Source organism: Ascaphus truei, chromosome 2, assembly GCF_040206685.1.
Source record: "Ascaphus truei isolate aAscTru1 chromosome 2, aAscTru1.hap1, whole genome shotgun sequence".
Classification (NCBI taxonomy): domain Eukaryota; kingdom Metazoa; phylum Chordata; class Amphibia; order Anura; family Ascaphidae; genus Ascaphus; species Ascaphus truei.
In genome coordinates this window covers 114,202,711-114,226,179 of record NC_134484.1, presented here as the reverse complement: position 1 = coordinate 114,226,179, position 23,469 = coordinate 114,202,711, and the positions used below count along the sequence as shown (strand labels likewise).

Genomic DNA, 23,469 nt, shown 5'->3' with positions numbered 1-23,469 from the left:
ACCATATCGGCATTGGTTCCCAATATGATCGGGGAGCTTTGGTGTTCTCAGGGCTCGGGGCATATCAGAGCCTCCTCATCCATGGTGTGTGTCTTGCCAGTGTTCAGCTGTGATATTTCCAGCCGAACCTTCACCACGCCGTCGATGGAGTAGTCCTCATTGCTGAGTCCCCACAACTTCATCTTGGCCGCCGACTGCAAGGGCAGGTGTTTAAGATGTTTGTCGTAGAAAGGGCGGTACACAATGGTCACTTAAAACCCAGTAAACAGCAAAACCAATGAATATATGCCGTCCACGAGGACATGTAGGATGGCTGCCGGCCCCACGCGACTGTAAGTGTCCGATGGAGGTGTTTCATTGGTTCCTGGCGCTGGTGTGCTCTCTGAGGACGTGGAAGATGTTGCTGCGGGTTGCACTGTGTAGGTCAGGCCTGCACAACACGCGGCCCGCGGGCCGCATGCGACCCGCCTGCACTCATTGTGCGGCCCGCGGTGGCTTTCCCCATCGTCCTCCCTCCCGAGCCTGCTTTCCCCGTCCTCCCTCCAGAGCCCGCTTTCCCCCCCACGAGCCCACTTTCCCCCCTACAAGCCCGCTTTCACCCCCACGAGCCCACTTTCACCGCGCCCGGGAACCCGCTCTCCCCCCCTCCTCCCCCCCGAGCCTGCTCCTGCTCCCCCTTGAGCCTGCTCCTCCTCTCAGGACTGCACGCTCTATGCGTGTGGCACTTCCTGTGCCCACGAGCGTGCTGTCCTGCCTGCTCTGCCGCCGCAAGTTGAGGTGGGGGGGAGGTGAGGTGCTGGGGAGGGGGGGTGAGGTGCTGGGGAGGGGGGGGGGCTAAGGTGCTGGGGAGGGGGGGAGGTGAGGTGCTGGGGAGGGGGGGAGGTGAGGTGCTGGGGAGGGGGGAGGTGAGGTGCTGGCGAGGGGGAGGTGAGGTGCTGGGGAGGGGGGGGAGGTGAGGGGGAAGGGGGGGAAAGTGTGGGGGATGGGGGGAGGTGAGGTGCTGGGAAGGGGGGGAAGTGAGGGGGAGGTGAGGGGGAAGGGGGAGGTGCTGAGGAGGGGGGAGGTGAGGTGCTGGGGAGGGTGAGGTGCTGGGGAGGGGGGGAGGTGAGGTGCTGGGGAGGGGGGAGGTGAGGTGCTGGGGAGGGGGGAGGTGAGGTTCTGGGGAGGGGGGGAGGTGAGGTGCTGGGGGGGAGGTGAGGTTCTGGGGAGGGGGGGAGGTGAGGTGCTGGGGAGGGGGGGAGGTGAGGTGCTGGGGGGGGAGGTGAGGTGCAGGGGAGGGGGGGAGGTGAGGTGCTGGGGAGGGGAGGGAGGAGAGGGGGGGAGGTAAGGTGCAGGGGGGTCATTGGATGTGCAGGGGGGATCATTGGAGGTGCAAGGGGGGGTCATTGGAGGTGCAAGGGGTGTCATTGGAGGTGCAGGGGCGGGTCATTGGATGTGCATGGGGGTCATTGGAGGTGCAAGGAGGGTCATTGGAGGTGCAAGGAGGGTCATTGGAGGTGCAGGGGAGGGTCATTGGATGTGCAGGGGGGTCATTGGAGGTGCAAGGGGGGTCATTGGAGGTGCAAGGAGGGTCATTGGAGGTGCAGGGGAGGGTCATTGGAGGTGCAGGGGGGTCATTGGAGGTGCAAGGGGGGTCATTGGATGTGCAGGGGATCATTGGAGGTGCAAGGGGGTCATTAGAGGTGCAGAGGAGGGTCATTGGTGGTGCAGGGGAGGGTCATTGGAGGTGCAGCGGAGGGTCATTAGAGGTGCAGCGGAGGGTCATTGGAGGTGCAGGGGAGGGTCATTGGAGGTGCAACGGGGTGATTTGAGGTGCATGGGGGTGATTTGAGGTGCAGGGGGAGAGTGATTTGAGGTGCAGGGGGGAGAGTGATGTGAGGTGCAGGGGGGAGAGATGTGAGGTGCAGGGGGGAGAGTGATTTGAGGTGCAGGCGGGAAAGTGATGTGAGGTGCAAGGGGGGTGATTTGAGGTGCATGGGGGTGATTTGAGGTGCAGGGGGAGATTGATTTGAGGTGCAGGGGGGAGAGTGATGTGATGTGCAGGGGGGGAGAGATGTGAGGTGCAAGGGGGTGATTTGAGGTGCATGGGGGGAGAGTGATGTGAGGTGCAGGGGGGGAGAATTATGTGAGGTGCAGGGGGAGAGGGATGGGAGGTGCAGGGGGGGTGGGATGTGTGTGGTGTGCAGGGAGTTATTGTGTGTTTGATGTGGATGGGGAGTATTATGTGTGTGGGTGAGGGGGAGAGATGGGGGTATGAGAGATAGATGGGGAGTATCGCAAAGGTTGATAGTGAGGGGTTCTGGGGGAGATAGGAGGATAATGATGGAGGGTGCTGGTGGAGATATGAGGATGAGGATGTGAGATGCTGGGGGAGATATATGAAGAGGAGGAGGATGATGATGATGATGATGATTTTACCTGTGCGGCCCAATTTTTTTCTCCTTGGAGCAGTTCGGCCCTTCTCACTTTACGAGTTGTGTAGGTCATGGATTGGATGTCCGGGCTTTTCTGGGCTCTGTACAGTTCCAAGAGAAGTGACCCTTCTGGCCACAGTTGTAGCAGACGACATTGTTCTTGCTCACTTCGGTTCTGTAGGTAGGCAATACTCTCTTGGGTGTCCTGGACGCGGCGTCATGTGCTTTGAGAGGCGGGTTGTCTTCGGCGCCTTCAACCTCCTTGGGCTTTGGGGCAGACGCCCCTTTTGACTCTTCCTTGTGGTGGTCTTTAGACTTCTTAGGAGAGTGCAGTGAGCATGCGCCTTGTGTACCTTCACTTGGTAGGCTATAGGGTGGTTCGGGCTTGACCCTCGCAGAAACTGCCTACAGCGGAATTCATCCACACCGGAGGCGGGGATGAGTTTGTGGGTGAGTAGCGGCCACAACACCAATTGTATATGGTGAAGGTACGCTGACGGCTCCTCACTATCTTTCTTGCGAAGGGCATAGTATTTGGCCCAGAGCTCACTCTCATCTTCCTCCAGACCATAGACCTCTGTTATGAAATCCACTAGCTTCATGGCTGTTTCGTCACCATTCTGTTCCCTATGCATGCCCACCATCGTAGAGGCTGGCGGTCTCAGGCATTCCATGACCCGCTGTCTCTTCACCACTTCGGTGCATATCCATTCCTCCACTACCTGGCGAGCATGTTCCTTCCATATTACGATTCCCTCTTCTCCAACGGGAGTGGGTGATATCCTGGAAAAGGCCTTCAAATGCTGTAGGGTTGTAACGGAGCCAACAGACCTATTTTCTCCGTCAGTTGTTTCAGAGCTTCCACGAATAGCTGAGCTTCCCCTGACCCGTGGGCACTATGTTGACTGAGTCTGGATCGTCAGCTGCCAGCTTCGATCCGGTTTGGGCTCCCTGGGGAAGAGATAGCTGCGACTGCCTGACACTCCTCTACGCTTGAAGCAGCTCTAGCGGCTTCTGTTCTGGTGCTCAGTCTAGGGTAGATAACTGGACTTCCACCAGGTGGGGCTTCAGGAAGCTGCAGGAACTGTGGGGCATTGTCCACTGGAATATTACAGCGACAATCAATCAGGAGAATACTCCACTGGAAATCTGTGTCCCATTAGCGTCCACAATACGTGCTTTTGTGAATCCTGGTATCTGTCTCAGTGGGGTTTGCAAACTGGGCAGGAACAAGGATACTGGGACTTGACTAATGGCGACCACGTGGTGGGGCGATGCATGGTGTCGTAGGGCCCACTCATGGATGCTCTGGCGGAACAGCAGACATGGTCTCTAATTTGGTCTAACTGCTTTTGAACTTAGATTGGACAACCCAGGTTTGAGATCTCAGCAGCGCCTCCAAATGTAGCACTGTTGCAGCTACTGAGTGTGTGGTGCTTTACCTGTGGGTCACAGGAGGCCTGAATCTCCGCTGCTGGGAGCCTGGGGTGTACCTGATCTGTCTGGTGACAGCGCCTCCACCTGTGAGGGATCCTGACAGCGCCGGGTAACCCCTTTACAGGTCTCAATGCAATAAGATCCCACACTTGTATTTAATAACAGTTTACTGGACACCGGTACAACTAGATATATCATTAACCCACATACAACATAGGCCTCGCATGACAGTAGCCCCACCGTGCCCTCCAACCGTAATATCCACCCCTAATGGGATTTCCCCAAAGTACTGAGGGGCCCCTTGGCACCCAACCTCCTTGGTGTCCACAAGAGCCAACCCACCCAATGTGTGAGACAGCGCTGCCCACAGTAACTGAAAGTGTTATAGTTGGTGCATGTTGTGAGGTACCTGCCCAGGTGCTCCAGCACCCGGGTATGGCCGAAAAGCAAAAGGGATCCACTGATCCAGCAACGTCGATGTCAGCGAAGCCTCCGCCTCTGCATGAGATGAACTCCGGTTGGAGGGTCTCACCTTTGATAGTCTATGACAGTGCGGTGGTTCTCTTGCCACAGACCACAGTCCTCAAATCGCTGTGCGGCATCTTGAAATGGCACTATACACTAACTGTATACAGCTACAGGGGAAATGTCCCTAGCTACGGGTTTCCCTGTAGCAGCCACAATCTGATTAGGTGAGTGGGGTCTATCATGGATCTAAAGGGTTAATCTGGCCTAGTCTGGATGCCACTGACACCCAGACCCTACCTTCCCTTTCTCTGTCCTGGCTCCAACTATCAGTCCCTCTAACTGCCAGAACCCCAACTGTCAGAATTCTAACTGCCATGCATCTCTCAGCCCTTTTGGTTGCCTGGCAACATGTGGTCTGCAGCCCCTGAGGCTGCTGGAACTTGTAGTTGTCCTGCTGTGCTATGCTCCTAATGGCCGCCGCTTGCACTTGCTACTGCGCATCCTCCCCGCACTCTCCCCAGCCTCCGCTGCCTATGAAAAGGTAAGGGGACAAAAAGGGGACCAGGGGGATCAAGGCTATACTTGTTTTTCTGCTGATAGTTCAATAGAGTATATCAGTGGTTTCCAACCTTTTTTTTTTTATGGAACTGTAGACGGACGTTCACAGAGGTACACAATTTGGAGACGTTTATAATGTGAAATTATAATAAGGCTTTATTGTGCCTTTTCCTTTTCATCAGGAAATCCATCCAAATACAGGGGGGGGGGGAACAAAGCTTCTATGCACTTGGGAGTATTTCTAGTGAAACACTATGCAATAATTCACATCTCCATTAGTCAAGCATTTTTCGCAGCCCCAAAACATATAGCATGAAATAAGCAGATATAAGCAGTCTCTTAAGAATAAAAGTCTTATCTGTTTCTTGGATGGAAAATCTTCTCACTTCCTGGTTCAGCTTCAGGTGTAGTAGTTTTCCCTGTGTCTTGAAATCAGCTCTGCTGTGCAGAGCTCAAGACTGGTCAGCTCCAAAGGTCAGCTCTCAGTCAGAGCTAAGGAGTCACTTCCTGTCTGAACAGACAGGTTTTTGTAAACAATTTAATCAGGCAGGTGGTGTTTAGTAATTAACTACCACACTGCTAGATTAAAGGCACATTACTGAACAGGGATAAGTCCCCTGTTACATACCTCCCCTGTTTGTGGGAAGCTCGGGCTTACTACGGACAAAGCTCATCCTTCCACTCTCATTCTAGATATCTCTGTGACTTGAATGAGAGTGGATGGAGGAAGAGAACCCTCTGTCCCGCTGGGATTGGAGCCCTTTCTCCAGTTTTTTTTGTCTCCTCCCGAAGATGCTTGAGATCAGCACTCAGTCGCTCGAGGAGGACTTTTTCCACGTAAAGTCTTTTTATCGCGTGCGCGGTCTTGAGATTTCTGTTGCGTCGGGCACTCCTCTTTTTGTAGACAAAGTGTATGGCAACAGTTGTAGAGCAGTTAGGACTAGCCCTTAGAGTTTTCTGCTCTTGAAGTGGTCTTTCTGCAGCTTCTCCACACCACGGAGTCGCCAGTTCAGCTTCTTCAGCTAAGGATTCTTCTGGCTTTGATTCTGCACTCCTACCTCTGTTTGTTGCCTGTTGGGCAGCTGTAGGTTTGGCTAGTGCTTTCTTTGGTGGCTCAAACTTCGTAATTTTGTTTTGAAGTTGCGTGGAGTCCCCAACTCTCACTGTACCCTTGTCCTTACGGGCATTAGTTAATGTCGGATACTGGTGCTTGGGCAGAGCCAATACCTTTTTCCGTATTGGAGGAATCTGTATGAGAGTCTCCTTCATATTCTGGAGCTCTGTAATTTTTGTCGTCAAGGTTGCCGCTGCGTCTGTTTTCTCCTTGGTGTACTGACTCAAGGGAATGGAACAGTCTCTCTGTCTCTCCAGCTCTTGCTCCAGTTTCTGAGCCTTCTCACGCTCCCTCTCATACAGAGTCACCTGGTATCGAAGCTCCGCTTCCAACGATGCTCTGAAGACCTGCAGCGTGGCCTTTAGCTCCTCATACTGCTCTGTGGGGACATACTGGGTATTCAGACGTTCCTGCAGCACTTGAATTTCTTTAGCAGCCTGCAGCTTTTCTTCCTGCAGCATTTGCTGCTTCTCCTCAGCATACTGGAGGTGTGTACGCAGACCTTGCAGTTGGTTCAGCAGTCGGTGCTCTGCTTCAAACTTTTCCTTGACTTCTTCTGTCAACTGAAAATTTTCTTCTTTCAGTTTTAAGTTTTCTCTTAATCTTGAATTTTCTCTTTTTTCAGTCTCTGTATTCTTCAGGGCTTCTTTGCAGTCCTCCTTCCATTTACGCACATCTGCTTTGAGAATGACAATCTCTTGGCGTGAGACTTCCTTCTCTAGGTTGAGGGTATAAAGCTCCTTCTGAGAGTCTTTGAGATCTGTATCAAGATTGACAGTAGTTTCTTTAGCAATGTCCAGCTCCTCAGTGAGACTGTGTAGTTCCTTTCTGGAAACTTCCAGGTCTGTGCGGCAGCTGTTGGTCTCATGATGTGAGGCATCAAGCTCTATATGAAGAGTGTGAACCTCTTGCTGGAAGACTGTCATCTGCTTCAGTGCCTTCTCATACTTCCGCTTTAGCGTAGCCACCATTTTATCCGATTGGCTCTGCTTTTCATCTATGGTGGAAATAGTAGCCTTTGCAGTATCTAGCTCAGTCTTGAGATCCTCCAATTCGGTCTTGGCCGCAGAGTAAATTGGAGCACAGTCTTCTGTAGCTCAGCATTATTTTTTCTCTCTCTTCCTAATTCTTCACAGAGCAGATCACAGTCATGCCTTGCAATTTTCAGGGCGTCTTCAGGGCTGGTCAAGGGATCGTCACTCACTGGTTCCGGCTCCGCTTCCCTGGGATGACTGGTTGAGGGTTCCTCACTGTTGGCACCGGACAGACACTTCTTTGGGGTACACGACTTCTGCCTTGGGCCCTCTGGATATTCGGTTAACCGAGGGACGAATTCTCCATTTTCTCTAGGCTGCAGGGCAACTCGGTCCCCCTTTTCCTCCTCAGGATCTGCGGACGTGTCTGTTCCTTCCACGGTAAGTGAAGAACTGCTTTTCTTTTTCTGCCTTTTTGATTTGGATGACACCGTCCCTTCAGGGATATTGGGGTCTCCATCTTCATTTGAAATTTTAGCAGCTTCATTATATACGCCAGGCTTTTCTTGCAGTTGCTTTAGCTGACAGAAATATTGGGTGATCTGCTGCTCCCGCTCTGTCTCCTGTTGATCATATTCGTCATCAAAGGGATCGGTCTTTTCTGTTCGTGCCGAGTTCAGGCACCCCCACCATTCTTGGGGTGTTTTGTGGGTGTGACTCGGTTCGGGTTCCCCGTAAGAGATGTCTTCCTCTTTATTGGACTGGAGGGGCCACTCTACCGTGGGGTAGGGTTCATTACAGGAACGCTGCATCTTATCCTCCATTTTTAGGCTATCAGGTTTAATTTTCTTCCTGACCTCAGGAGGCACTATTGCAGCTGTTGCCACTGTATTTGCTAGAACCCCAAATTGTGGTAGTCCAACAGATGGGCATATTTTGCTTGTAGAGGTCGTAGCTCTCACAGGCATCTCTGTAGACTTTTTCTTTCTTGGATAAGTTTTACAATATCAGCAGTACTGTGCATGCATTTTCTCTCATCAGGTATACAAGTTGTGCAGTTGCTAGGTAAAAAAGTCTATTTGCTTTACACCATTTTCTTGCAGGGTGCAATCTCCCCGCTTCAGCAACAGAATTTGGTTTTCTGCCTGAGTTCAGTAATTTTCAGTCTCATCTTTGGGTATTATGGCATTCACACTTCACACTTTGGGTGTCTGTTTTTGCTCCCAAGATATATATATGCATATTTTTTTACTTGCAGAAAAAAAACATTCTTTGCAGTGGACTATTTCTTTCATTCCCGGCACGGTGACTCAACATTCAGCAATTGGTTTTGAAAAACTTTTTACACAGTTCAGAAATCACTTTTTCCCCCTATAGGGCAATTTTACACTCAGCATTTGTTTGCTAAAAATTCCCTTGCTTCAGCACAGTCTTGTATCAATTTTCACACTTTTCTGCATATACTCCATTCACAGCTGGTAGTCCTATGCGGTGTGGCAACCTTTATTTTCAAAATCAGTACCACTCGTGGGTCACCATCTGTATTCACTGCTTCAGCGAAACTTTTGAAAACAACAAACACCTATCCCTTTTTAAGGGTTGACTCACTTCTTGAACCCTGACTATGGCTGAAAGGCAAAACCCCTATTTCAATGACCATATTACACTTTGTGATAGGCAAATTAAGGTTTAGCTACTTCAGCAGTCTCTTCTGGGTTTTTGTAAGTTTCAGTGCAGTGTGGTTTCAGTGGTGTGTATCCCTTTAATTTCGATCTCTGCTGCATGAGGTTTTTGTTTTTTTTTTCCTCAGACTGTTTGTAGGCAAAAAGCATAAAAAAAAATTTCACATAAAAATCTCCGGTCCTTTTTAACTACAAAGACACCTCTTGTCCCACCTCGGACACCATATGTAGACGGACGTTCACAGAGGTACACAATTTGGAGACGTTTATAATGTGAAATTATAATAAGGCTTTATTGTGCCTTTTCCTTTTCATCAGGAAATCCATCCAAACACAGGGGGGGGAACAAAGCTTCTATTCACTTGGGAGTATTTCTAGTGAAATACTATGCAATAATTCACATCTCCATTAGTCAAGCATTTCTCGCAGCCCCAAAACATATAGCATGAAATAAGCAGATATAAGCAGTCTCTTAAGAATAAAAGTCTTATCTGTTTCTTGGAGGGAAAATCTTCTCACTTCCTGGTTCAGCTTCAGGTGTAGTAGTTTTCCCTGTGTCTGGAAATCAGCTCTGCTGTGCAGAGCTCAAGACTGGTCAGCTCCAAAGGTCAGCTCTCAGTCAGAGCTAAGGAGTCACTTCCTGTCTGAACAGACAGGTTTTTGTAAACAATCTAATCTGGTGTTTAGTAATTAACTATCACACTGCTAGATTAAAGGCACATTACTGAACAGGGATAAGTCCCCTGTTACAGGAACCCTGGGTGAAATTTTAAGTAACTCAGCCCCTCTCTAATAGCATGTCTGAGATCAGATGCATTGTAAGGAACACCAACCCTCTCTAATAGTTTTATCTGAGATTTGATGCATTGTAAATTATTCTGTACAATTTTTAAATTACCTGAAAATTGCTGGGAACCCTTTACGGATGCCTCGGGGACCCAAGTGTTCCTAGGAACCCTGTTTGATAAACACTGGAGTATATTATCAAACTTACCCACATGAATATGGTTTAGAATGAAAACGCATGCTGAATAGGTATGTTCCAAAAATGAAAAATCGCCAAACAATTACCAAAAACAAATATCAAACTAAATTGACACACTAAAGCCACCTATAACATCTTTGTTATAAGACATCATCTTATGGTATAGAATACCAAAATTTAAATGTATTAGGTGCAATGGTAAGGGATGCACGTAGAAAAACAACGATTAATAAAGCAGTGTGTTTTAAACCCGTATTGGCCAGGATGGAAACACGATCTGCCGCTCAACGGTCCAGGTCAGCCAGGTAGTCAATGGATAGCCGCGGATGTCCACTCTGTACGGAGGTAGCTGTCCATGGTAGCCATGCAGCTATCCTTCTCAATGCTCAGTCCTCTATGGGGGTTGCTCGCACATTCTCCAAGGAGAATTTATTGCTCGCTCACACCCCGAGCGATGTAGCTGCTTTCCTGGGCAGGGTGAACCTCTAAGTCGTCGACGCGCCTCCTGTGACATCAGCGCCTCTGGACCAGCAAATTCAACAGTGCAAAATTCACAACGGTGGAGGAGACTAAAGCAAGCCTATTGCTGCACTGCACAAAGTCTCAAACCGCATCCAAACATCCAATGCATTTCGTGGCTTCATGCCCACTTCATCAGGGAATAAAAACTTAGTAGTTCTGTTGTGTTTAATATACGTCTTCATAGTCTCTCATTGGCTCAAGGCCAACTCATATATCAAATTGATTTAAAGTGACAGTGGCAGACTACATTAATGGGGATGGCAAAAACACATAGGACATAATAAAATACTTTATAAATATAGCCATGACTGGTCAAGACTATCTTTCTGTCTTCCTGTCACGTAAGTTCTGATATCAACAGACAGTGACAGGCTACCCTGTAGGGGGTTACCCCCTCCCTAACCCCCCACCCCCTTTCATGCAGCCTCCCTGAGTGGCAGGAGTGGACGTGCACTGGGTCTGTGTGCAGCCAATCATGGTGCAGACCTTGTGCCCTCCCCTTTCTGCATTAGGGAGGAAGCACTCTAAATTGTAGAGAGAGTCTTTCCCAGCCGGGGAAGAGAGAGGAATTCAGCTCTGCCCCTCCTGGGGTAGAGATAATACTACTATCCCTCCTGGGGCTGTTTGCAGCCAAAGATCTTAATAGAGCTTCAGGCCTCAAGATTATCAGAAGGCCAGTACCCTCCAGAGATCTGAGATCCATACTAAACTACAAGGCTTATGCTGTAATTACATCCTGCAGTGGCTGCCTGAATAAAGATCCCTTTTTATATACTCCTGCCTAAGTAACAATCTATTGGGTAGGAGTATGAGAGATATCTGTCATGGTGGGGACTGTCTCCAGGAACCCTGGATGCCTACTGCGACTGGAGGTGCTGATGACACCAAACTGAGACTCTGAGGATCACCAAAAGCCTGTCCGGCACTACAAAAAAAAATAAGACATCATTATACAAATATCTGTAAAAAGAGGGAGGGAATAATTGAAAGGCAGAACAATTACATATATGTCATTATGAGTTGCTTATATGAGGTGCTTAAAGATTAACATCTAGTGTTCATGAACATCTAAAACCAAAAGAACCTTGTATATCCATATTGGGATTCGTGCAAGTTTCAGAGAAGGGCATTGCAAATCATTGTAAAATTAGTAAAAAATCACTGGGTTTTCTTTAAACAACTTTTAACATCATCCTCTTTTAATATCACTAATTCATGTGGGATCAACACCCTTTTTAGAGTTCCTCTTCTGCGTGCCACAATTATCTATAAACAAAATAACTCGGACACAGCATAAAACCATTAACTTTGAGGGAAAACTTCTAGTTATCATTTAGTAAGTGTGGAGACTTTGCAGGAGCTTTGAATAGCAGCAGCACACACTGTCAGTTTGTATCCAACACAAGGAAACACGTTTCCAAACCATGTTAATGGCAGGTAACTTTAGATCAGGGTGCGATATACTGCATCGGTGCTTAGTAAATCAAGGTCATTCAGTGGAGAATGCAAAGGTCTTTAATTTACCAGGTAATTTCTTTTTGAGTTTGACGTGTGTGCTTGTGTGCTTAGTGTCTTATTAACCAAGCAATAAAGCAATCAGATATACAGTAAATGTGTGCATTTTATTGAACCAACATTTAAACAAAGTACAGGCATGCTATTGGTGGTACTAATTAAAGACATCTTGCTCGGTGGAATCTGTTGCGTTGATACCGTTGGACTTTATAGCATAACACTACTAATAGTTGTGGTTGCAGTGTCAGGGTTTTCTCCTTCTGTATGCAGTAGTTGATGAAGCATCCCATGTGTTCTCATAGAGGGCCTCAGATGACGCTATGTTCCTGTAGGGTCTATAGAAACATCACTGAAATCTGCTATAATGGTATTTTTGAACCCCAGCCAACTCCGATTTTAAGAATTATCAATTACTTAATTTTGCTGAGACTGCAGTCACTTTACAGATTATTTGGGGTTGGTTGGCTATCTTTGGCTAAAAAAAACTGTAAAACAGAGCAACGGCATGCTGGTACTTCTTTTTCTGTAGGAAGGAATAAAGAACATTTGGGAGATTTTATATTTTGTTTTTTTTGGGGTCGCTTCAGGCCGGTGCAAGAGTATTAGGTACCCTAGGTGAGCCTTCAGCCTTGCTTTCAAACCCCCCCCCCCCCCCCTCAATTCACTTAAAAAAAATAATATTGTGTATTAAATTACAGATGTGTTTTACATGTTGTAATATGATATTGATTGTACATTCTCATCGTACTGGAGGGTTGTGGGGTATAGTTATGTGCCCTGGGGTTGGTAGCTATGTGCCCTGGGGGTGGGAATGGTAGTTATGTGCCCTGGGCAGGGGGTAGCTATGTGCCTGGGTGGGGAAAGGAGGAGAATGAAATCTGGACATGGGGTAAATTCATGGGTCTGGGGGCGAGGAAGTCCATGACAGATGGAGGGGGAGCAGGGTAGTGCTTACTTGCAGCCTTGGAAGATGGAGCTAGCCTGCTAGAGCCCTGCCAGAGGGGGCCCAAACTGCAGAGGAGCCTCTCAGTGGGCCTGTCAGAGGGGCCTACCAGAGGGGTGTCCACAGATGTGCCTGTCAGAGGGTGTTCCACTGGCCTCCAGCAGGCCACTTCTGAGAGGTACCCTTGCAGAACTGGCACATTAGGGTCACCGGCAGTGTAACCGGGCCCACTGACTCACCAGCAGAGTAGCCGCAGCTGTCCCTCCCTTTCGGTGGCCCCTGCTGCTACGTGCAATCCTCAGTTTTTGGCCGTTGCAAAAAGTTTGCTGCTCTAGACAACTGCCTAGTTTGCTTAGTGGTTAAACTGGTCTTAGGTTGCTTTAGGACTTCTGTGATGTAAATTATTGAATTCACTGAACTAATTCTGTTTCTATTACCTTTGGGTCATATATAAAATAAAAAAAATTAAGAAAGCACAACTGTCTTTTCTTCTATAGAGAAACAATATCGCTACATAATTAACTTTTTTTTTTAAAAGAGTAATTGAGTAGATACAGGTAACAGGCATTTATTAAAAAAATATCATGTTTTGAAGTGAAACTTCTATGCTGGCACCTACCAAATGAAAATTTCCCTTGGAGTAAATGGCCTTGATGGTAATAGAAGTGCAGTCCCGGAAGTGACGTCCCTGCTGTCAGAAGAGGACGTTAAGGCAGCTGGCACGTATGCGCAGTAGGCGCTGGATGGGTGCGCCTGCGCAGTAGGCACCAGATGGGGGTGCTTGCACAGTAGGCACCGGCTGGACGTGCCTGCACAGTAGGCGCTGGCTGGGCATGCCTGCACATGCTTTCGCAGTAGGCACCGGGGCTGCGCGCACGCTCAGATGCAGATCAGCCACACACCCACAGAAAACACACACAGAAACACAGACACACACACACACACAGATGCACACACACAGAGAGACACACACACAGAGACTGTGAAGGTTGGAGGCAGCTGGCCTTCCTTAATAAAGGTGAAGCCCAGCCAGCTGCCTCTAGATGTGGGTAATGGGCCAAGAGGGTTAGCTCTTGGTTCCAGTAAGGTAAATCATGTATTTTCTGTAACTCTGTTCCCCTTATACTGTCCTCCATAGGGTTATAACCTAGGAAATGTGTGTGTGGGTTAACTATATACGCCAGGGGCCAGGTATCATTGCATGTAAAAGTTAAAGTGACCCCTGCCTTTTCACTTTCATGATCCCTTTGTCCCAGAGTCCTGAAACTTCAGGAGTGTAAGTTTTAGGTGGGAAATTTGGACGAAAATGTATTTGTTTTGTTTGCAAGGGTTCGGGGAACACAGTTACTGGAGGTCCAGTAGTTCTCCCCAATGTACAGGCATGATTTGTGGATACGCGAGAAGAATTACACTGGGGTTATACAGTGTCCCCCAGACTCCAAGTTTTCAAGCCCAGGTATCCCTTATGCAGGTCCCACATATATGTAAGGTTCCCCAAGGTATATACTGTATTAAGGTATGGTTTATTGGGTTTTATACATTATGTATTCATGTCCATACAGCCAGATGTGGATTCGCATTTCAATGGGATTCCCTGTGTTAATTGAAAAGACATGCAGGTTTGTGGCACATGGTGAGGGGGAAGGGCTGTGGACTTGCTATCTTCATATAAAGTCTTTGGTCCAGCTAGACATTGAAGAACCTACCCAGCAGGAGGTATGGGGCTAGACAGGAAAATGGTTGCTGGGTTTCAAACCCATAGGCACAATTTTCCTTGGCAAGTTTTTGAATTTTCCTCTCATTGAATGCACAACCACAATCCATGCTCTAATTGGCTGCCAGCCCTTCCAATGTTAGAGTTAGGCAGCAAGCTCTATATAAGGGAGTGCAGTGTAGCAGATAGTTCTCTTTTTTGATTTGAAGAGACAAGGAGCTGCTGGCGGTCTTCTCAAAGTTGCTTCTGGGTGAAAGAGCTATACACACCAGCTGAGAAGCATGGAGAAGCCCAGCCAGCAGGCTGGAACCATCCCGAGTGGACAGGGTAACACCTTTTGCTGAAGCAGGCATCTGGCAACTAGGAAAGTCTAGTTTTCAACCCCCAGACCCTTGTAAGTGTGTATATTTTCTGTATTTTGGTTTGTGTGTTTCCGAGGTCTACATCCGAATAAACCTCATTTTATTTCATTGCCTTGTTTTGCCTATTGACTGGTCCCTTAAATATAAATGTGTTAAAAGGCCTTGTCTACCATGACAGAGACACACACAGACACACACACAGACACACACATAACAAATACGAACCAGTGCCTTTAAAATGTCCAGTGAATTTCCAAATGAACCAGTGGATAATATTAAGAACCTTGTATGAAAATTAATCAAACAGAGAAAAATCATAGTGTATACTGTTAACATCCATAAACAAACAAAGACACAAACATATAACACTGACAACAGTACAAACAAAGATGAACAGCACACAAATAACAAAAAAACAATAAAAAGCGACTGAATAATGGTTAAGCTAATTGATTTATTTAAAAAGTATATTATAAAAAATATGTTAAAAGGACAATAAAGTTCCACAAAAGAGTAATGTGATGCTGCTTGTCTGGTGGTAAAATTAAAATCCTACTAGCACCAATACAGATATAATCAGGCAAGTCCAACTGTGGCTAACACTGCTGCTCACTCCTCCAAGGCAAGGGAATGTCTGCAGGAACGATCCGATGCTGCCAGCACACTCCGCGATCACGCTTAGATGCACTCGTGGATGCCAGGGGAGTCACCTGCTCCGTTGTTACAAATATACGCAATGCCTGAAACACTCTGCTCACATCTCCTTTGATTAGCCTTGACCTCTAACCCTACGCGTTTCGTGTGCGTCACTTCAACAGAGACACACAGAGACACACACAGAGACACACGCGCACACGAGGAATTCACAGTTACTATACATATAGAAGTGCCAATAGGTAAAACGAGTGTGTGTCTCTGTGTAAGTCAAACTTCTTTGTGTTTTGGCACTAAAATTGTGTTTTCATTTTTTAATTAAAAACATCACCATCACAAATACAATTTCTGTGAAAAAACAGTGACAAACACAAAGAACTTTCACTTAAAATGCGCGTGTTCGGCACACACACACTTTTTTTTTTAGATGTGACACTGCCATGAATATCCAGACCACTGACAGAGAGAATTTCCTTTTGAGGAAGATCTCATACAATTCACTGACCAAGAGGTTAATGCAGAATTTACTACCTTGGCAAAGCCTAGTTGAATTGTTGGGTTAAAACTAGTTCTTGGACAGGGAGGGAGGTTCCTATAGTACATATTCTTTACATTGGGAGTCTATTGTTATCCAATCCAACATAGCTTGTTTATCTAGATTATGTTTAGGTTGGTTACTAGTCAATTCTGATTGCTCACAGTGGCACATTTTCAGAAAAAGCAATATAAATCATTATCCACTGATTTCCACACATCAAACACAAGCATATGATTAATGTATCACACAAGAATGGATATAAACATATCAATGTAAATATCCAGCACTGTATGTGGCATATTCGTTGGCCACAAATTGAATAATGTAGCTGCATTTTCCTGGAAGGGATGATTATCGATAATTCTGTTTTGAGCATCCATGCATTAACAGTGATAAATAATGAATTTATAGTAATCCCCACCACCACTTTGTATAGATATGCGCTGCATGTCCCGTCAGACTGTCTGTGGGGTTTAACATAATGATTCCATTGAGTTTTTAAAAATGCTCACAACAATAGGGATTTTTAATGGGGAAATGGGTATAACAGGGGATAAAAGCTCTACTATAGGCGCAGGTAACATCTACATCATCATACTCGACTGCATGAATATTATTAACCAAGTAGCCAAGAAAGCTCTGAATAGGAAATGTGCTTTTTAAAATGCCAGTAATCCCAGTGACTAATGCCTTTGTCTGCTAATTCATTCAAGTGGGCTTTTCTTTCAGAGATACTCCTCTCTGTTTTCCTGCTTTTCAATTAACTGTATTCGTATGTACTTTCTAGAGCTATATGTATGTACAAAATGTACAATAAATGCACAGAACACTCCAATCCAAGTGTTATACAATTTTGTTGTACTACTGTAATTAAGAAACTGCCTCCGCAGCTACTGGCTAAAGTGGCCTGAATTACTGTCATTTCTCACTTATTCCCGTTTTTGTACCTATTTAGTTCCTATAGAAGTTGGTGCCAAATGGTGAAAGGCTGTCTCAGGTTAAAGGATGTGGTTTCATTTCCCACCCAGCAAATCACCTTATTGGCCATATTTACTAAACGGTGCTATGCCATAACATACCACCTGGCGCCAGACGACAACTAACTGCACTTAATGCCAACAGATCCTAAACCTTTTTCTAACTGAAAGAAAACGTTGATAATGTTAACACCACTTCCATTTTTGTGTTTTATTGTCTCATTGGTCAGACAGATTCATTCATTTTAAATATTTTCTTTGCATAGTCAGGAGAATTTTAGCAAGAAATCAGATACATTTATTCTAAATAATAGGGACTCTAAAGCTTTGCTTTAGGGATGGGAAGTAAACCTTCGCATTCCCTTCCTGTGTTCCCAGGCTCTTCCATATTTAGCAATTTGTCGGGAAGGATTATATTAAAACAACACACTCAAAAATTGTAATCCACCTATACTCATTTGGATAATTCTCCAGTGCAACTGGGAGGGGGGGGCTAAAAGGTTTTACATGCTTTCAAATAATCTCTCCATCAGTGCTGGTTGTGTGACATGAAATCTAAAACGAATGATCAGTGAATAGTTATTCATAAAGTGTTCACAGTTTGGAAATTAAACTTTTCTAGCACCACGATATGTGGCCATAGCCTGTACTGTATTTCTGTAATGGGAGCAGCTAGCGGTGGCACCCCCCATGTGAGACAACATTAACAGGTTGAAAGCAGGTGATTATGCCTTTTTTTTTTTTAAAGTACTTTACACTACAACCTGAAGTTGAGGGTGTGTTCTGCTGTTCTGTCTTGTATACTACCTGTATATTTTGTAATTTGACATGCAGGGTGTGTGCATACATCTGATTTGTTCTATTATCTTGGGTGGAGCAAAATCACCGTATTTAGGACCCCTATGTGGGACACCACATTTAATATGAAGCTCCAGCTGTCAAAAACATAAACAAAATAAATGTACTTTTGTAAAACATCATTTAGTAGAACAATTTGTATGTTCCTGCTGAGAAATATTGCAGAAATAACTCAAGTAAAAAAGTATGCAGTATGATGTTTATCTTTTGTATTTTTTATTCATAAATACAAAAATTATTTTTATATTCCTGTTGTAAAGACTCTTTGTCATTACTAACCACAGCATGACAGCTATCATGTAGCAAAACAAAATGCAATCCACAGTATAGTCTTATGACTCACATGAAAGACTCTCTGATGAATAGGTGTTTTATTCATCATACCCCTTTTCAATGAACATAAATAGAAATGTTACGATCTCAATATATCGTTGCAAACTAAACATTGGGGATAGGGATAAATATTTTGTGCTAGTGTGATAGGACACTACATTATAAACAATGCTTTTTTAAGTGTACATCATGTTCATCTGAAGTTTTATTTGCTGACTAACCCTGAGCTAATTCAACGAAAATCTTATTTTCATTGAGGCTAAAAGGATTACAATGTAGAATGGGCCATCTGTCTAAGTGGGAAACACATTATTGAGAAATTATGTTTGGTTAAGAGTGACAATCCCCTCCTCACTTTAGAAAGCAGTATGACTTTTATTTTAGAAAGTTCTTGTAAAACCTTTTCCCTATGACCAAGACAATTGTTTTGCACATGACAGTATGGGAAAATTGTATGTGTGGCCTATAATGTCCTTTTTTGAAGGACTCTTACTATGCAGTCTTTCCTTTGTCGCCAGCCTCAGTAGACCAAAGCATTCAATGTAATAGCTTTAATCTGTAAGCCGGAACATGTACTAATGCTCCCAGGGTAAGTAAGGCACTGGTACATAGACGAAAAGATAATCCCTCATGCATTCATCATGACTGTAAAGACAGCTACAAAAGAGCTGGCAAAATGTGAGCATCCCTTTTAACAACGATGCATTAGTAGAAGATTACCCACCGCAAGGGTTCTTGATGTTTGATTTTGACTTCAGCACTCGCACTAAAGAAGAAATATACAACATTTCTATTCGTTACTGAAGAAGGGCCTAGTGTTTACCAAGCCATATTACAAATGTGGAGGCTTCTGTTTCCACTTCGAGCACGGAGATATGCTGGTGGGTTCCGTGGGGCCAAAAATCAGAAGTGTGGCAATGAAGAAGAAAAACGGGAGGTTCTCCTTCTTTTCAAGGTAAAACATGTGATGATACTTCTCCAAAGTCTTGATGCATGTACTCTTTTTAAATGAACTGAAAAACAACAGAGATGAGTTTATCACTCTAGCTCATAAACAAATGTCTCCATTATATCATATGTATGTATAGTATCATATTATTTTAGGAATCTGTCTTTCTTTATTAAGAGGAGAAGAGGTAGAAAGATAGATTTTATCACATTCGAGGGGCATGAGGTTTGTTGATTCTTTGTTATTAAATATAGCTGTCCAGTCTATAAAAAGAATGTATTGATGATACTGCATAAAATATTAGGCTACTTTGTTTCTTCATAGACACGTACAGTACCTTAACCATAAATTAGTTTTTTTTTTTATAGAAAATAATGAAATATTTACCAGGGATCAATTAACTATTCATTTGGAATATGTTGCATAAATACACATCCTGATGAGAAGCAAGATAAACACAGTGTTACAAATGTTTTATTTATTTTTCCAATGTAATATTTTCAGTGCGGGTAGCTTGCAATTTATTTCTACATAACATTGTATGTTACATGTTTATCTGCTATTGAAAGGATAAAATAGACCATTTATTATTTATTCTGTTCACTTTCAAATTCTCCAGATGAAGTGCACAGTATTTCACATTCAGTAAGTAGGGTGCATTTCAGAACTGCCAAAAATGTAGTTTTGTATTAATTCCACTGATATTGATGTCCTTTTAATGGCTTACAAATTGTCAAACAAATGATCAAATCATACTAGTAACTTATAAACGTATCCCTTGTCCATAAAGCTTACAGCCTAGCGTAGTGATATATTGCATTAATGATTTAAGTCCGGATTTTGTGTATTTTGCACCTCTTTTTGTTCAAATGAAACATATTAAGAAGGCTACTGTAGCGCACTTTCAACCACCCCCTGGGAGATATGGCGGCTACTGTGTGTGTGCATTACCTGTGGCTCACAGGAGGCCTGAACCTCTGCTGCTGGGAGCCTGGGGTGTACCAGATCCATCTGGTGACAGCTCCTCCACCTGCGTGGGATCCTGTGAGGAATCCACTCCTGGCTTTTCTCGTAGCCTTGCAGGGTGCTGTTGTTCTCACTAAATTCCCTCTTTGCAATCAACAGCAGTTGTGCGGGCTATCACTGCAACCTAGCCTTGTACTCAGTCATTGGAGCAGTGCCCTCACACCCTCCTCCTGAGATTGGCCCGCTGGCCTTTAAGTACTGCATTCCCACAATCCCTCTCTGCTGAGTATAATCCTTCTCTGGACGTTAATGTCTCTGCCACAAGCCGTCTGGGTTGTCTCCTTGTGTACTAACCTCTCTACTCTCGTTAGTAGTTCCTGAGTTCCTGAGGCCTGCTGCTACTTTCCATGCAGAGGCCTGAGTATCCTGTGGCCTGCTGCTATCTCCATGCAAAGGCCTGAATATCCTGAGGTCTGCTGCTAATCTCCATGCAGAGGCCTGTGTTTCCTGAGTATCCTGAGGTCTGCTGCTACTCTCCACACAGAGGCCTGATACTGACTCCTATGCTGAAGCGTTATTTAGCCAGCACTGGTTCCTGGTACCTGCTGCATTCTCCCCTAGCAGAGGTTACCCTTCGTTTCCTGAGGTCTGCTGCTATTTTCCACGCAGAGGCCTGCTTTGGACTTCTGTGCTGAAGTTGCTTTTCCCCGACGCTGCCCCGCAGTGTTCTTCGGCCAGCCTGCTGTCTCCCCCTGCTGAGACAGGCGTCATGGGCTGAGCCCGCTCCTCGCGCAGAGGCCACTCCCGCGCTCACGCTCCTAAGCTGAAGCGGGGAACTTCTGACTACCTGTTGCCGAACTCCTGCTTGAATAACGATGATGCTGCCTTCTCCAATCCTGACCCTGCTATGTACGACTATGAACTGCGCACTCCGGATCAGTCTGCGCAGACTAAGGTTGGTGATTATATAACCCCACCTCAGCCCCGCGGTCCGGTCTCGGTTTGTGGCGAGCACAAGCGTAACAGATCCTAACAGTGTTGGATAACCCCGTTATGCATTATTGTGTAATTAATACACACTGGTCTGGTATAACAAGTTTACTGAACGCATAAGAAGAGTAATAACAGAACTACTCAGGGCTCACAGGGCCGTACCCCCACACCGTGCACCCCAACACCGTGTTCACACTCTGGTGGGATTACCCCAAAGTACTGAGGTGCCCCTGGGCATCCAACAACCCTGGTGTCCACAGAGTCAACCCACCCAAAGTGTGTGTGGCAGCGCTGCCCACACCCACGTGTTACTGTTGGTGCACTTGTAGATGGGGATACCTGCCAGGTGCTCCGGCAACCGGTAACACTGACAGAAGAGAACCATCAGTCCCACAGCATCATTGTCAGCTAAGGCGTCAGCCTCCACGTGGGGTGGTATCCGGCCGGAGTGTCCTGTGAAGATAGTCTCTGTGCCTTGCGGTGGTGGTCGGGTCCCAGACCACAGGTGCAACTGCTTTGCGGCATTCTGCTGTGTCCCTTACACTAATGATGCTAAGCAGGGCAGTGTCCCTGTCTAAGGGGCCTGTCTCCATAGCAGCCACAAGCTATGTGGGAGTCAGGGCCTATCTGGGGCCTAACATGGGGTCTCTGGCCTAGAGCAGGGGCCTACTGACACCCTGCACCTACATCCTTACCCTCTGACGTCCCAGCTCCGACTGGCGTGGTCTCCAGCGCGTAAATTGTATCCTTTCTGGAGCAGGGGGATCCTCGCAACCCTATTGGCCTATCTGTGGCACCTGATCCCCTGCCCCTGTGCATTATGGAGGTTGTAGTCCCCGCGGAGCCCTCTCTAGTTAATGGCTGCCCTGCCTCTGCTCTTTGCACATGCGCGACTGCACTGCGCATGCGCGGCTGCGTGCAAGATGGCGCGCCCTGCAATGGGAGCCGCCGGGAAGCTCCACGATGTTGTTGCTGCTCCACACTTCCCTGCAATGCCTGCAAGTTCCCCCGCGGTAGCGGAGGTAAGCAGGACCTAGGGGGGACCCAGCTATACTCTCCCCCTGGTGAAAAACCCAACATCCCCGCTTGGGCACAGTGTAACACATAACAATATAACCAGACAGAGCGTTAAATAATAAAAAATGCAGTGGTACAACTTAACACATGAATTGGCTTTACATCAAGTTGTACATCTCGGTAAACATAACTACTTGATCTTACTGCGAGACCACTGCTGAGCCTCATAGTGGGGTGCCCCAATTGTATCGTAGGTTACTCAGTTTGGAGGGTACCTAGCATGCTGTCTTCTGTGAAGCCCTTCTTCAACTCCCTCTGGGGAGTAATTTCCATATTCCTGAGGCTCAGCCTCTCCCATTGGGGGTACTAGTGTCTCTGTAAAGTCTCTTTGGGGTATGAAGCAAGGTTTTCTGGGGTTCAGAAGGGGGCTCATTGGAGCCACCAGAGTAGGTGGTTGGCTGGGCCCATTACCCGTAGCTCCTTAAGGAGGTGTACCTTGACTTCTGGGTACCCTTTGAGAGGGTCCCTCCATAGGATCCTCTACGGTTTCGTTGACTGTTTCTTCAACTTCTTCCGCACCTTCCTACCATCCAGTTGTGTGCCTTCTATTTCTGGCTCTTTCATCCCCCACTTGTGGGATACAGTAGGTAGGAGATAATTCCAGTGCAAGACCCTTACCCTTATCCGTGTTTTTTATATGGCAGACCGGGAGGCCCGGCCTCTACGACGCAACCTCGAACACTCCGTCTCGCCAATGGTCGGCCAATTTGTGTTTCCCGGGGATTCCGAGGTTACGGAGGAGCACGGTGTCTCCAGGATGAATCTCCAGATATCTGAACTTATGGTCATAGCGCCTTTTGTTGTTGGCATTCAGCTGGGAAGAATACTTTTCTGCCAGTTGATAGGCATGCTGCAAGGGTTTCTTGGAGCCATTGCACATATCAGAAGTGCGTTGTATTGTATACCCCATCGGTTGATACCCTCAGAGGCACGTCAACTGGCTTTTCGACCGAACATGAGGAAGTATGGAGAGAACCCTGTGGATTCATTGCGGATACAATTATATGCATGTACTAACTTTTCCAGATGCTTGCTCCATTCACTTTTCTGAGCACCTTTCAGAGTACCGAGCATATCAAGGAGGGTTCTGTTAAACCTCTCTGGCACAGCGTCTCCCTCTGGATGGCACGGGTCATTCGGGAGCTTGAGTAATTCCCTGATGAGTTTATACTCAAAGCCCCACCCTTGATCTGAATGTAAGCGGTTAGATAGGCCATAGTGCACAAAATATCACTCCCACAGGATCTTCGCCACTGTGATGGCCTTCTAGTGTTTGGTGGGGAAGGCTTGGGCATAGCGTTTGTAATGATTCGTGATGACTAGCACATTACCGATGCCTCGATTTCAATGCACAGGAAATCCATGCACACCAGGTCCATGGGACCCGAGCTCTTCAGATGAGCCATTGGTGCGGCTTTGGTGAGGAAGGTTTCGTG

General features: G+C 46.4%; 1 protein-coding gene across 1 annotated transcript in view; it reads left to right on the top strand.

The window, feature by feature from the left end:
• Positions 1-18,648: 18,648 nt before the first annotated feature.
• The window catches only part of RGS20 (regulator of G protein signaling 20), a 165,580-nt gene continuing 160,759 nt past the window's right edge, over positions 18,649-23,469 (top strand). The window contains exon 1 of the mRNA XM_075584330.1: positions 18,649-19,003. Within this exon, the coding sequence (XP_075440445.1) occupies positions 18,887-19,003 (117 nt within the window). The 5' untranslated portion in view covers positions 18,649-18,886. The remainder of the gene's footprint in view (positions 19,004-23,469) is intronic.